General features: G+C 49.9%; 1 protein-coding gene across 1 annotated transcript in view; it reads right to left on the bottom strand.

The window, feature by feature from the left end:
- Positions 1 to 4,608: 4,608 nt before the first annotated feature.
- LOC104160098 (erlin-1-like) overlaps positions 4,609 to 14,594 on the bottom strand; it is a 19,533-nt gene continuing 9,547 nt past the window's right edge. Inside the window, 8 exon segments of the mRNA XM_009698157.1 lie at positions 4,609 to 4,947; positions 4,949 to 5,086; positions 5,283 to 5,362; positions 5,679 to 5,768; positions 6,323 to 6,414; positions 7,468 to 7,526; positions 12,677 to 12,750; positions 13,924 to 14,049. Of these exon segments, the coding sequence (XP_009696459.1) occupies positions 4,825 to 4,947; positions 4,949 to 5,086; positions 5,283 to 5,362; positions 5,679 to 5,768; positions 6,323 to 6,414; positions 7,468 to 7,526; positions 12,677 to 12,750; positions 13,924 to 14,049 (782 nt within the window). The 3' untranslated portion in view covers positions 4,609 to 4,824.

Raw genomic sequence — 14,594 nt, 5'->3', positions numbered from 1 at the left:
CTTAGCACACTTCGTAGCCTCACGGCTGGCCCAGGGAGAGCTGTCAGCTGGGGCTTCGTGAAGAGACCAGGAGCGGGGACAATGCCAGCTCTGGTTTTGAGGCCAGTACCAAATTGGTCCAGGTTCTCCTGCACCCTGGGAGCTGCTGCCTTCTCTCCCGACATCCTGAATGTGTCCTGCTCCTCCTGCCCCTTCCCTGCCGGGGTTGCGGCAAGGAGGTTCCCGGCATCACACGCCGGGCTCGCCGGGGCAGGAGGAGTGCTGCACCATGGGGACCATGCCCCAGGGCCACTACTTCGCCTGGGTACAGTCACACAGGGGAACCTCACCAGGGACTTTGGCAGGTCCAAGCCGGGCTTGGCTTTCCCACCGGGCTTTTCTCTCTGAAGTTATCACTTGAGTTACTGTTCTGAAATGGAATTTCCTGGGAGCCTTTTTACTGCAGCCATTAATTTATGACCCTTATGAGACCATTTTGAGCCATCCGTTGTGAAACCAGGCCTCCCCATTTTTGATATAATTTAGGTTGAAGGCTTTTATACCAATAAAGACTGAAGGTAGTGGTGTCACGGGGTTTGTCTTGGCAGAAGGGGACAGCACAGGCAAGCGGGGCAGGAGGGCGGCAGCAGGCAGGGAGCTGCCCAGGTCGCAGGGTGGATCTGGCATGGGTGGAGCCATGGGGGAGAAGGGCTTGAGTTGAGCTCCCAAATCCTGTGCCAGAGCCAGGGAGGCCAAATGGCAGCGCTTTCTGCCAGCCACGTGGAGTAAGGCCATCATGGGGGCTGCGGGATGCTGCAGCAAGTCCGTGTGACCCCCCTGGCACACAGTACCGCTGGCCCCCAGCTCCAGCTGCCAAAACAGGCCCTGGGCTTGCTCTGTGACCGAAGACTGGCCACCGTGACTCCCACCACCAGCTCAGCTCCCAGACAAGTGTTCATGCTTGTAGGCAACATCAGTGCTCGGAGTGGCCCGCGGTCCCCAAGGACACCGCTCACACACAGCAGCCATGCCTGCTTGGGAAATGCTCCCGCATCGGCCACTTGTGAGCAACCGGGAAGTTCAGGTAGATGCTCAAGGGTCAACAGGGCTCAGCTCCCACCACGAGCTTTGGAGAACAATAGCATCAACGGAGCAGGACTGTAAGCGCTGCCTCTGCTGCTCAGCACCATCCTGTGGTTTTCTTTGAGGCCAGGCTGCTCACAGGGCTCCTAGGGTGGTAGTCCCTGCAGCTGGGGACATGCAACTAGATGCAGCGCTACTGCACGGTGAGGGACACTCACCCTCTTCTACGTGCCTACAGTGACACCAGCCCTAGGGCACATAAAGCCACCAAGGAAATGGTAACAAAATAATTTTATTCTGCTTTATCAAAAGAACTTAACACTATGCATGTAAACTTGAACATATGTATCGTGTTTCCTTAAAGAGGGTGCAGATCCAGTGGCAAACTCCTTTAGTCACAGGACCGCACAGGCCTTTCCAATGGAGAGAAAAAACCAGTTCAATCCCACGTTCCTGGTTGCAGTCGTGTTCCTGCTCCACAGCTCCCAGCTCAAACAGAAGCAAAGCCCAGGCTGGGGTGTTAAAGCTGTGACGATTCCCTCCTCTCGCACACCTAAATCTGGCTTCTGAAGCAGTGGCTGGGGAAGCTGAAGGGGATGCGGGTTTTTGCAGAAGGCATTGACATCATGCACGTGTTGCTGCAGCACTTCAAGCCAAAGGAGCATCCCCTTCTGTGCCCCTCAGACCATGTGGCTAAGAGGTGGCCAATGCATAGCCAACCTGAGCAGGAGGACATTTAGCCAGTGTGACAGCCACTAATGGCAAAGCCATGCATCCACCCAGATGCCTGCAGGGAGGCCCAGCAAGGCTCAGATCCAAAGGGAAGCAGCCTTTCCCACACTGGTCTGGAAGGTTTTCCTGCTCCCTGCATGGGGATCTCGCTCTGATCACTGCAGGAGAGCTGTGAGTTGCCTGGTTATTGCTTCTAGCGGTTCCCCTCGTATCCTTGCTTCTGGTTATCTCCAGGCTGGCAGAACCTACCCTGTTCACCCAGCCTGATGCCCAGGGTTTGGTACCAGCACTGGGTAGTGCCCAGCCCCAGCGAGTACCACATGGAGATAAGTCGATGTCCCTTCCAGGAGTGCTTCTCTTCTAAAAAGTCTGCCTTTGCCTCAAAATGCAACCAAAGTGGCTGCCGCTGGGGTGAGGAGAGGCCGTGTTTCTGCTGCAAAGTGCCTGCTGCAAGCCAGCAACACCAAGGAGGTGGAAGGTCAAAGAGATGCTACTCCACTGGCTCTTCAAAGCCATTCCCACAGGAGAAAAGGGACGTTGCAAGTCAAACAGTACTTCCAGGAGACATTTCAAACACCACAGCTACAAAACACTCTGTCATCCCCTCTCTGCCCTAGTACCCTTCCCCTGGGGACGGCACTGCAGGGTCTAATGGAGCCAACGCTGTGCCTGCTCGTTCCTCTCCTGCCACCAGCCATGGGTTTCACCTCTGCCCTCCCTGAGCTGCCTTCCAGTGCGACATGCAGACATCCTTCCTGCCCCTCCGCCCACCAGTGTCCTTCGAAGGCTGCTCTCTGCCACGAGAGCGCTGTTTGCCCAAGCCTTTGGCAGGTGAAGACATGAGCCCCCCTCTGCCCCGAGCAAAAGCTCGGCTTAGTGCTCCCCAGGCTGGGATCTGCAAGGCACATGGCTGTGCCACAACCCCTGTGCACCAGGTGCGTACAGCGCAAACAGGAGAAACCTCTCCTCCTGGTAACAGCACTACCCTTCCCCTCATCCTCAGAGCACAAGGAAGCACACTCATCCATGACCTCCCAAGAAGCTGGCATTGGTGCTCAGCACCTTCAGCTGGCCTCTTGCTGGGGCAGGGTCCTGGTCCCTGGCTCCTGCCATGGCTGAGTTTGAAGAGGAACTGGTATCCTGGAGCAGAGCATCAACTGAGCCTTGGGAGTTTGCAGACAGAGGGAGGAAAGAAAAAACACCTGAAACTGCTGCAAAGTCCCACAGTGCCAGCAGGAGATGCAGGGTCAAAGCATCCCTGCTCTGCCCCAGAGATCGAGGAGAGGCAGCCGGGGCAGGAGCCAAGAAAGGGTAAGGCACCGTATGTTACCAAACTTCCTTGAGGAGAGATGTTGCCATCCTCAAAGTCAAGCCACACAGGATAGGAAAACAGCACTGGAAAGTCTGAAGCCCACACAACAATTTTGCGTTGAATGTTTCACCAAGGGAAAAGCTAAGCATGTTCCTCCTCTTGCCTTGAGGCTGCAGATGGGGCCAGGACAGATCTCAACACCATCACCAACTGGCCCATCCGGTGAACCATGCCAGGGCTGTGGTTGCACCCAAGGGGCGACAGGAAAGCAGGATGAATGTACAGATATCTCAGGTTGGCAGACGAGAGGCAGTCTCTGAACACGTGATGGGTTCAGAGGCAGGCAATGCTGTGGTGCGACCAGCCGGGGAATGGTGTTCCAGCTCAAGCTCTTGCCAGTTGCTTCCCCAGCCATCATCTTCTGGGATCGTTGCAGAACACGATGAGGAACAGGTCCTAGAAACAAGCACGTCCTCAAAGGCAAAGTGGAGGACAAAGGAAAACAGCAAAGCAGATCGTACCAGCAGATTTCCTCCTTGAGCACATCTCTTTCTCTCACCCTGCAGTGGCACACAGGGAGCAGGGGCTGGATATATTACAAAGCACATCAGGAGAAAAGATCATCCTGCTAGCGCTGCTCATGAGTCAAAAGCCCTGCGATGTAGCAAAACCTGGTCACAGTGGTAAGAGGACCAGTGACAGACTTCCCACCACAGCTGTTCAAGGACACACCAGATAGGTCCCACTCCTTCTTGGAGCAGTGGATTTTGCACTGGGGAGCAGCGATGCCTCACCTACTTTACAGCTGAGGTGTTGAACATTCGGTCTGCTGCAGAGCGGGGTCCCTTCACTCTTCTCTTCCCCTTCACTTTGCCAGCAAGGCAGAGCAGTGGAAATTCAGCCCCATTTCCCCTGGTGAAAAGACCTACAGGGAGGCTGGGATCTGAGCAAACATTTCCCAGCTCTGTTCCCAACCAGCTGATCGGAGGTGCTCCATGCAGTCTGAAATCTGGTTTAGGGTGCAAGGTGAGACCCAGCCACCCAGCTGAAATGTACTACAGTCAGTCACGGGCAGCCAGTGTGAGGGTCTTGCTTGGAGAGGGGGTTGCAGAAGCCCATTAGAGATTGCTTGCTCCGAGTCATCACTTAGTGCCACTGGCTACAGGAAAAAAGATTATGGCTACGCAGATCCTATTCAAATAACCTAATTCTATACCAAATCACTCCTTCACCTGGCCTTACCCTCAGCAGGACCACCAAGCCTCCACTTTGGCCAAGGAGAGCCCACTTCACTGAGTCCTTGAGGAGAGTCAGATAGTGCCAGTAGAAACCTGCCTCAGAGTCCAAAAAAGTGAAGCTTCATCGGCAGGACGAAGAAAACCTCTTTGCTCAGCCTCAGTGGGGAGCACTGGGCAATGACCAGTGTGCAGCAACACAGCACTCAAAGCCACATCCCCTACCTCCAGAGTAATGCTTGCTAAATAACTGCACCTACTGCGGAAGGCTTTCCTGGTGTCTTGTCTTTTAATATTCCAGTATAGGTATGTTAGTACAGGATTATCCCTTATTTGGAAGCACCAATTTAATAGGGGAAGAAACGGAAGAGGCAGAGCACTTGCAATGTGTTGCTAGAAGAAAATCAACCCAACTGCCACCTATACACAAGATGTCCACGTATGTGCTGCATCCGCCCCATCAGCACAGGGCAACATCCCCATTCACAGCTGGGCTAGCTGTTGAGCTATATCAGGTATCTTTCTACCTCTGTCAGCCAGTGCTTTCCTTTGCTCTGAGGTGGCTTTCTCCAGAGGTCTCTGGAGCCTCCTGTGAAGGAAGGCTGGTTTCTTGGGCAGTCTTGGCTTGTTGGAAGGCACAGGTATCCAGAAACACGCTGGGGATGCGGTCACCAAAATATAGCTTGCTGTTTGCAGCTATTGCTTGATATTTCATTAGTTCCAGATACTCAGGGGTAAGTTTCAGCTACAAAAAGAGAAACCAGAGACTGTAAGACAACCTCCTGGGCCCCATATCATTAGATTTCATCTCAGGTATCTGTTTCCTGGGATGTAGGCTGTTAAATCAAGCGGTTTTTCCAGTGCTGCCCACCTGAATCTAATCTCCTGTGCAGAGAAAAAGAGCAAGCAAGTCTTCTTCCGACCAGCTTTCAAGTGCTCACCTTGTTGGAATCGGCCAGCTTCTGAGCAGTGTAGTATTCTGCATCAGCTTTTGCTTTCTCTCTTGCTAGGAACGCAGCATCTAGCACAGCAACAGAGGACAGACACCAAAAGAAGCATTAGCAAGTGAATAGCCCCACCACATCCAGCACCTCAGCCTTTGTCCCATGGGAACTAGCCGACCCAGGTGTGCCCGTGACACAGCCTGACTGGCTGTGTAACTGCACTGCTGGCTTCTTGGGAGACGTACCTGCAAAGGGGAGGAATGACCCCAGTGCCTAACCTTGCGACTGCACCTTTATTATTTTTGCAGGGTGGCAATGTCTATGAGCCCAATTCTGAGGTTCCTCCACCTGCCACCACCCTTAGCTGGAAGATGATCCCAGCAGCATGGTTACCTTCAATCTCAGAAATTCGCTTCTCTGTTTCCTTCTCCATAATCTTCTGTTGATAGTGAATCCTGGCCACCTGAGCAGCTTTCTCTGCCTCTGCAATCACAACAGGCTCAGCTCAGACATTTGCTTCTCAGGGCTTAAGCATCAGCACCCACCCGACCCCTGCACCTGGTCACAGAATCTGCCATGCAAGTAGTTTGCTCTTTGCTGCCTTCCTCTCTGCTGGGATCCTACAGTGCCAGTTTGTACTCTGAGCAACGTAGTTACAGAAAGAAAACACAGGGCTGATGTTTCTAGAGTTGTACTGGCTGACATTCCCTTTAGAAGTCTGAGTCCCCCTGGCACAGGGACATTTAGCTTCAAGCCCAAGTAGTTTTTCTGGCAGAGCTGTTGCCTCTTGGCCTGCTGTAGCAGGAGCCGCATCATAGCACAGAGCTGTTCACTGCTCTGCTGCTACGGGGAGGGAGGTGGGATGTAGATACAGCAGCACAAACACTCATTAAGCGACTGTTGGTGCAGCCTGGCCGTGACTCCTTCAGGGAGCTGTCAGTGATGAAAAACAACGTTCTACCCCAGCTTACTGAGGGATGTAGGAATGGAAATTCAGCCTGACCCCCATGCGCTAGTACTCTCAACTGGCGACATACCAATGAGCGCTTTCTTCCGGTCTGTCTCTGCCTCCTTCTCTACTACCTTCTGCTTCTGGGCTGCAATCAGCAACTTTGTCTTCTCAGCCTCCCTGCAGGGTGAGAAACGTTATCACAGGGAAACAGAGCTCGGGAGCAGCTCTGCAAACCAGGGCATGAGAGGTTAGGCGGACAAGAAGCCAACCAGTCGCCAGCATCATGTCCTCACGGCCATGAGGACCAGTTCTGTCTTCAGCTATGTATGAGCACATACACAGCCAGCAGGTCAAAGGCAGGCATTATTCCCCCCCTCTGCTTGGCACTGGTGAGGCCACATCTGGATGCTATATACAGTTTGAGGCCCTCAGGACAAGGAGCGAGTCCAGTGCATGGCTACTGTAGATGCAGGGTGGAAGCCAGGGCATAGGAGAGGCTACAGGGACTGGGCTTGCTCAGCTGGAGGAGGCGGAGGGGGACCCAGCAGCATCTCCCCCTGCTCAAAGGGGTCCTGGAGATATCAGGGCTGGACTCTGCTTGGAGGGACACAGCGAGAGCCCCAGAGGCACCGGCATAGCTGCAGCATGGGAAACCTCAGCCGGTCCCAAGGAAAACAGGCCATTCCTGTGCAAGCGGGACATCCCTGGGACAATGCCCAAGCAGTTGGGGATCCCCATCCCCAGGGATGCCCCAACTCAGCCCCCAGCGACCTGCTGCAGCTAAGGCGTTGGCCCCACTTTGGGAAAGGGCTTGGACAGGAGATCTCCACGGCTACATATCAGACTAAAATCTGTCTGCAATTCTGTGAGTTTGCTGGAGGGGAGCTTATGGGTGGGACATCAAGACCCCTGAGCCGTGAATTCAGTTTACAAATCTTCTACAGGTTCTCTACAGCACATCAGTGTCCCCCCCTACAGAAAGGATTAGGAACATAGCCTTGCTACGGACTCTGTATATGCTAACAGCTGTCTTTGTGAAGGGCTGAAAGGCTTCAATGTGAAAGACCTATGGAAATGGAGAAACAGAATGCACAAGTGCACCTAGCCAAGCACAGGCTGGCTAGAGCCCACCCCTCACCTTCTGAGCACCAGGTAAAAGCTTTCTAATAGCATTACGCCTGTGCTGGACTCTCAAAACCAATTCATGCAATTTTATGTACAGCTACTCACATTAGCTCAAAATTTCTTCGGATGGCTTCTGGGATTTTGGGTTTTGTAACACGCACAGCCTACGGAAACAAAAAGTGAGTACATTTTAAATTAAATGTTTTGATGTGAGCTGCACAACTAAGAAATGTCTTTGCAAAATCAGCTGTAGTGCTCTGGACATTTCTACATTGACCCAAGACACCACATAATGGTTCTCTTGTACAACGCAGCTGAACACAGCCACTCTCACAGAGGTATCTTACATTTGTACCTCCTGTCTTTGCACCTTTTAGGGCACCTACATGATCAAGCAAGGCCTGCAGGGTAGACTGCTAAAGAGGTCCACCACCTTTGTTAGAAGAAGCTTAGTTCTCCACTGCAAAGACTCTTCAAACACCACCAGACAACACTTCCCAAAGTACTGCTCGAGAACGTGGCTCACAAACCCAATGAAATTAAATTGCAGGAGACCTGCAAAACAGAGGCAGGGCTACAAGCTGAGGAATGGATTTTCCAGGAGAAAAGCTTACAAAAGTGACCATGCAATAACAGACATAGCAGTGAAGACAGGGAAGAACAGCAGGGCACGGGTGGCAGCTGTTGTTTGCAACTGCGGACCATCAAGAGTTATATGCACAGTGATGGTGACACCACAACGCAGGTACATGCTGGAGACAGTCGCTAAGCTGCTCTGCTGAGGACTCTCTGAAATATGAGGGAAACACCTCCAGAGGCAGGACCAGAAGGTACTGCTGCTCAGCTGGCATGTTGTGTGGGTCATTACTGAGCTGTGGAAGATGCAGATTGACAGTCCACGGCTGTACAACTGCTTCACGACCCTCCTGCTCCATCTTCACTGGAGATCTAGTGTTGAACCTGCTGTTTCTCTCTGGGGTCAGTAAGTCTGCAAAGAACTGAGGGGCTTCCACAGAGGGGAATGGGATACTGACACGTCCAGGCAAGCCTTTGTACACAGCAAGGAAAGAGAACCATTCCCATGTGACAGGCACCCTGGCCCTGGTAAACACCATGCCTGGGGAGAAAGAGCCAGCCTGTCATCAAAGTAGGACATTGAGGAATCACAGAATGGTTTGGGTTGGAAGGGACCTTCCAAGATTATCCATTCCAACCCCCTCCCACCATGGGCAGGCAGCTCAAAGCCCTGTCCAACCTGACCTTGAACATCTCCAGCGATGAGGCATCCACAACTTCTCCACGCAACCCGTGCCAGTGCCTCACCACCCTTACAGTACAACATTTCTTCCTTATAGCCAATCTAAACCTACCCTTCTTTCAGTTTAAAACTGTCATCCTATCACTACGGGCCTTGGTAAAAAGTCTTTCTCCACCTTTTTTAAAAAGCCCTCTTTATACACTGAAAGGCTGCAATAAGGTGTCCCTGGAGCCTTTTCTTCTCCAGGCTGAACAATCCCAACTCTGCCGCTTCTCTGAACAAGCAAAGAAGGCAGATTTATGGGACATCAGACCAGAACATCCTTCGGTGAAAGGATTTTTTGAAGCTCCTACCAGGAGCAAAGCCTCTCCAAGTCCCTAGAAAGGTACCACTTGCAGAAAGCTCACCTCACCAGCCACTGCAGGGCGTGCAGGTGGATATTCTTTCTATCTCCGTCATACCTCTGCATCAAAACAAAGATCAGTTTCCAGAAGTGTGGCTTTTCCAACATGGGTAAAGATTCCTCTGTAATCATGAAAGCCGCCACGTCTTTGAAAATCTCCACTAGCTGCTTCTTTTTCAAGCCAACGGCTCAATCTATTTAATAGTGAAATTTACTTAAAGGTACTAGATGGAAACATTACTGTGCACTGTCAATATTGTTAGTAATGAACCCTTAAGGTGTTGAGACATGCTGGGACTAACTGGCTGAGCAACAGCTTTGAAAAAAAGAGCATGAAGGAATCAAAAGACAAGCTGACTATATGACAGCATATTTTCCCTGTGGCCATGAAGTCCAGCCTCATCCTGAGTTGCACTGGCAAAAAAATCAACAGCAGGTTGAAAGTAATTTTGATGTCCCTCTACTTGGCACTGAGGCGGCTGCATCCAGATACTGCATCCAGTGTGAGGAACCCAGTATAAGGGATACCAACAAACTGAAGAGTGCAGTTGAAAGCCACTGAGATGGCAATATAAACGTTGTGGAGAATAGGAACAGGCTCACGGTATGGTATTTCTCCTCTCCTGTCAATCTTCCTCCTTAAATATGGGTGCGACATTTGCCTATTTCCACTTATTGGGGTCCTCCCTTGACCACTGTCATCTTTCAAAGATAAGAAAGTGGCTTCACAACGGCGTGGGCCAACATCTCAGCACCCTGGGATGCATCCCACCTGGTTTCACAGACTTGCGTGTGTCCATCTGCTCAGTTGTCCTCTGCTGTGGATAACGTTTCACCTTTGCAGACTCTGCTGCTAGGGTAAGGAACAGGGAGACCCAAGGGCAGGCCTTGCCAGAAAGAAGTCAGAGAAGGTGTTGAGTACTTCAGCCTTTTCCATGTCTTTGGTCACTATGTCCCCTGCTCCACAGCTTCCTTGGCCTTCCTTTTGCTGTGGTTCCATCTCAGATGCCCTATACATCGTTAGGTCCAAGTCTAGTTGAGCTTTGGTTTTCCTAACTCTGTCTCTATGCTCTCAGTTCAACCAGCTTTATTCCTCCCAGCTCATCTATCCCTACTCCACCTCTTATGAGTTTCCTTTTTGCTTTCCAGCTCAGACAGGAGCTCCTTGTTCGCACATGCCAGACTCCCATTTCATCTGCTTGACTTTCCACACTTTGGGGTGTCCTTGGCAATGAAGTAAGGCCTCCTGGCCTCCTCTGCCAACCATGGCAATTTCCCACAGGACCCTGCCAAGCACATCTCGCACAAACTGAGTTCTGTCCTCCTTAAGCCCAGGTCCGTAATTCACCTGTTCACCTTGCTCCTCCGAGGACCTTGAACTCACCACCTTACAGCTGCTACAGCTCACACTGCTACCAGACTTCACCGCTCAACCAGTTCTTCCGTGTTTCTAAAAGCTCCAGCAGAGCATCTCCCCCAGTCACCAGTGCCAAAGCCTGTGTTCACCACCCTTCAGAAACATCCAGCATGGCCTGCACCTGGCCCTATTGCCCTTCCAGTGGACACTAGACGTGGTCAGAGATCCCTGTGAGTACGAGGATCTGTGATCATGAGGCTTCCTATGTCTTCTAGAGGTAGCTTTACCTACTTCATCTTACTAACCGGGTGGTCTGCAGCAGACAAGGACCATGTGGTCCTCCATCCTGGTTTGATTCTTACCTACACGGGCGCTTATCTCAGCTGTTCATCACCCATTTTAAAGCGAAGCTCCACATGATCTAAACCAGTCCTTTGCAGAGAGCACAACCCTCCTGCCTCACGGTCTCAGCCTATCCTCCCTAGAGAGCCTGTACCTATCCACAGCAGCACTGCACTTATGCAAGCCATCCCACCAGGCCACGTGACTGCAAACGTGTGTGGATTTCCAGTTTCTCAGGTTTGTTTCCGTCCAGATACTCGAGACGAGCCTCAGGGTGCGCAGTTTTCACGGGGAAAGCATGGGAGCCTCCCCTATGACACTGTCCCTAGACACTTCTTACTGTCCACTGGCCTCCACCTCTCTTCATGCTGTGGTCACCACTCCAGTTAGGAAAGAAAGTTTTGCATCAGGTAATCTGGAGGACTTGTGAAGGTTTCATACACACTAAATAGTTTCAGTAAACCTAGAAATAAATGCTGTGCATTTCCTTTAACGAACAGCATCTTTTCAATAATTGTTTTCTGTGTCACTTCTTTCAAAAATGAATTGTCAGTGATCTCTGAAGTACTCATGCATGCAAACATGCTCTTCAAGAGGAAAGCACTATGCTCAAGTACTTCTGAGCTCACAGGTACATTTAAGTTAATCCGAGTTACACAGATGCATGTGAAGAGTTTAAAGAAAGCTCAGCTCTTCACCAAAGGAGCAGGGTATTTCCTGACAAGAGACACGGTAACATGGCAGAGTTGTACGCTGAGGCACAGTTTTACCGGAGACAAGAGTGCAGCTCTGTTTTGAAAGAGAACAATAGGAACACGGGGACAGGATCACACTGTCCCTTAGGTACTAGGATGAACCACTTTCCTCACTAGTTATGGGACCTCTTCAAACTGGTGGTTCGGTGAGCTGAGGCTGAGCAGGATTTTGACCAACAGTGAAGACCGGGCGTGCCAAACTGAGATGGGACAGCGTATGCTGAAGATGAGATTTAGCTCTGTAGTTAACATCTCCCAGCGGAGAACTTTGCTTACGCCCTGCCATACTCAGAGTTCAAAATTACGACGATATTTTTGATTATGATGATAATTTTGACCAATTATGAACTTCTGTAGGAAATGCCTCTGCGATGTATAGGGCAAGTTAACTTGGATATTTGGAAAAGCAGTGCCATCTCAACTTCTTTGTGATTAAGACACTGCCTGTGGTTCACCCTCATCAAAACAGAGCAAGCCTACGCACAAATGAGTTGCAAAGCTGAACAGTATTTATTGTAGCATTACACGTGTTGCCAACAGGAGGCTTTCCCTCCCTGCATGCAGCCAGCCAGCCTAGCTAAATGTGGCAACAAGAACTGCAAAACAGATTTGGTCTCGCTCTTCCCTTCAATGGAAATCTCGAGATTTCCATCTTAGCCCTTGCAAGCCTAAGCTATATTTTTCCCAGTTGGTTGCCCTGAACTTCAACATGTCAAAAAGCCAGTATGTCCCATAGCCTGGCTGCGGGGACATGATTTTCTAACATTAAGTGTAAGCAGAAAATCACTTGGGATATAACATACTTCCCTGTCTTTGGCACAAGCGCACAAAAGATGAAGATCTCTTTTTCAATTACCTGTAGGATCTGCGCTGGTACACTGGAGCACCCAGTTTTGCAAGGGTGCCAAAGGTAGTTTAAAGGAAAACATTTTCTGGCTCTTTGCAAATTAAATCCGATACCTGCAGGTCTGTGGCCCAAGAGATTCTTTTCTCTATCCTGCAGGTCTTCCCCTAACATAAAACCAGTGTTTAGAAGTGGTCACTGTCATTTGGACGGTCTTCAACTGACAAACCTCAACTCAAGGCTCAAGTATTTCATATTATGTGGAAAATGGAAGCAAGAAATCTCATCAATGTAGTGAAAGGTAAGCAAATTAGAAGTGGGAAAAAGAATAATCTTTGTTAGGGAATGAACCTACCTGGATAGTAAGACCTGGTGCCATGACATTGAGATCTTTCTGCAGGGCCAGCTTCAGATTCTCATCTATCTGATCTGTGTTTGGAGGACAAGAGAGAGACCACTTAGCTTATCACCTTTTCTCCTACAGCTTGTGTGGCAGAGTCAGCTGGCCTCGAAGAGTAGGTACCTCTCCAGTGTAAGATAAAGATGCTTTCTGAGGTCTTTCAGTACATTGTTTCCCTTCCTATACCTCTTGGAAAATGTTCATGAAAGGAGAGCCACACGCTAGTGCCTCTGGAAAGGTTCAACTATTGATGAACTCATGGTATCTGAGCTAAGGGCAAACGGCTTTCAGCATCGCAGCAAGAAAAAGCACCCACAGCCTGCGGTAGAAGCCTACCCCTTCCTAGCCGGAGCCACACCAACCCCATTGCCAGCAGCAAGCTCTGTCTTAAGTCTCTAGGGACCTGCAGGATCCAGTACTTGCTACTGAAAAAATCCATTTTGTCACTTCCAAGCTCCACAAAGATCTTTCCACAGAAATGGCCAGTTACGAACAGATTAAGCTGCATGTACTACTGGGAAACTCCTCTCTGACTACAGATATTTGGCAAGTCCGAGTACAGCATTCAAAGATTTATAATATTAAAACTCTGATAACCTGTTACCTTCCATAAACTCATTTTCCCCTGCTCTGCCACTCAAGGAGGAAGGTGATGCTGTTATGTCTTTGAGGGCACAGGTAGGCACTAAGAAGCAGAACATTACATTTGCTAACTCCTGAACCACTGCCACCCCCTTGTGAAAAAACTAGAGCATCGCAGTGAACAGAAAGTATGTCCCTTCTGGCTCCCACTTGCTAAAAACAGCCAGAAGGAAGCTTTTAAAGTAAAAAAAAGAGTCAGTTCAACAACAGAACAGAGGCCTAGAAATAAAAGTAGACAAGATAAAACCATCATCATAGTGAAGGCAATGGGCACGACTGCACGTGTAAGAGCAGAGTGGCTACTTTGTGCGTCCAGAATTCAGTCCTAAGTGGAAAAGGACTGAAAACAAATTCCTACGTGCAGATGTGGAAAGACAAAGAAATCTAAATCATTAAAGTTACAAGGGAAGTGACCTATGGATATATGAGCAGCTTGATTCTAGACTGCAACTCCAGCATAGAGGCTGTTTGCTCACAGGAGCCTGCTGTAACGTATTCCACAGCAGAACAGGGAGATTGCACAGCCCTTGGTGGGTGCATCCAGTTGCCCATCCACTTACCGAACAGCTCAATGTATACTTCCTGCAAGGTATGGGCACTGCAGAACTGGTTCAGCTCATGATGAATTTTATTGAAGATCAAGGTCTTATCGTAGTCTGCAGTGTAGTTTCTCACAATATCGTACACTGAGGAAGTAAGAGAATTATCACAGGTCACCACTGACATGTACTGCTTTCTGCAATGCCACAACTACAAAACAACAGCTCGGGGTACTAAGAAAGTAGTGCAGCACTAGGACAGGGTGGGTGGAGGATCTCCATCCTTGGGAGTTTTCAGGACTTGGCTCAACAAAGCCACAGCTGGCCTGCCCAGCTGTTAGTGAGAAGTTCGCTGTGAGTGGGAGGCAGGTCAGAGGAGATACCTGCAGAGGTCCTCTCCACCAGGATTATATTGTGCTAGGATTATATGACTTCAAAGAGCAGAGTAATTACAGCAAGATATACTGCAGATATGCTGCACGGTCCTATTTTATAGGACATAACAAATGAAACAGCAAAACCTGTCCAGGACCTGCATGCACATGAACAGATACTACTATGAAGTGAAAATAAGTATCATTCCCACAATTATAACATGAATTCATCTTTCAATGCCTCAGTAATGCTAGCATTTTGCATTAAGCTATGCTGCTTTAAAAAAAAAACCCACAACTGTCTGCCCCTCTGGTTCA

Source organism: Cariama cristata, unplaced genomic scaffold (genome assembly GCF_000690535.1).
Source record: "Cariama cristata isolate BGI_N322 unplaced genomic scaffold, ASM69053v1 scaffold9824, whole genome shotgun sequence".
NCBI classification, from domain to species: Eukaryota; Metazoa; Chordata; class Aves; order Cariamiformes; family Cariamidae; genus Cariama; species Cariama cristata.
This window is presented reverse-complemented; position numbering and strand designations above follow the sequence as displayed.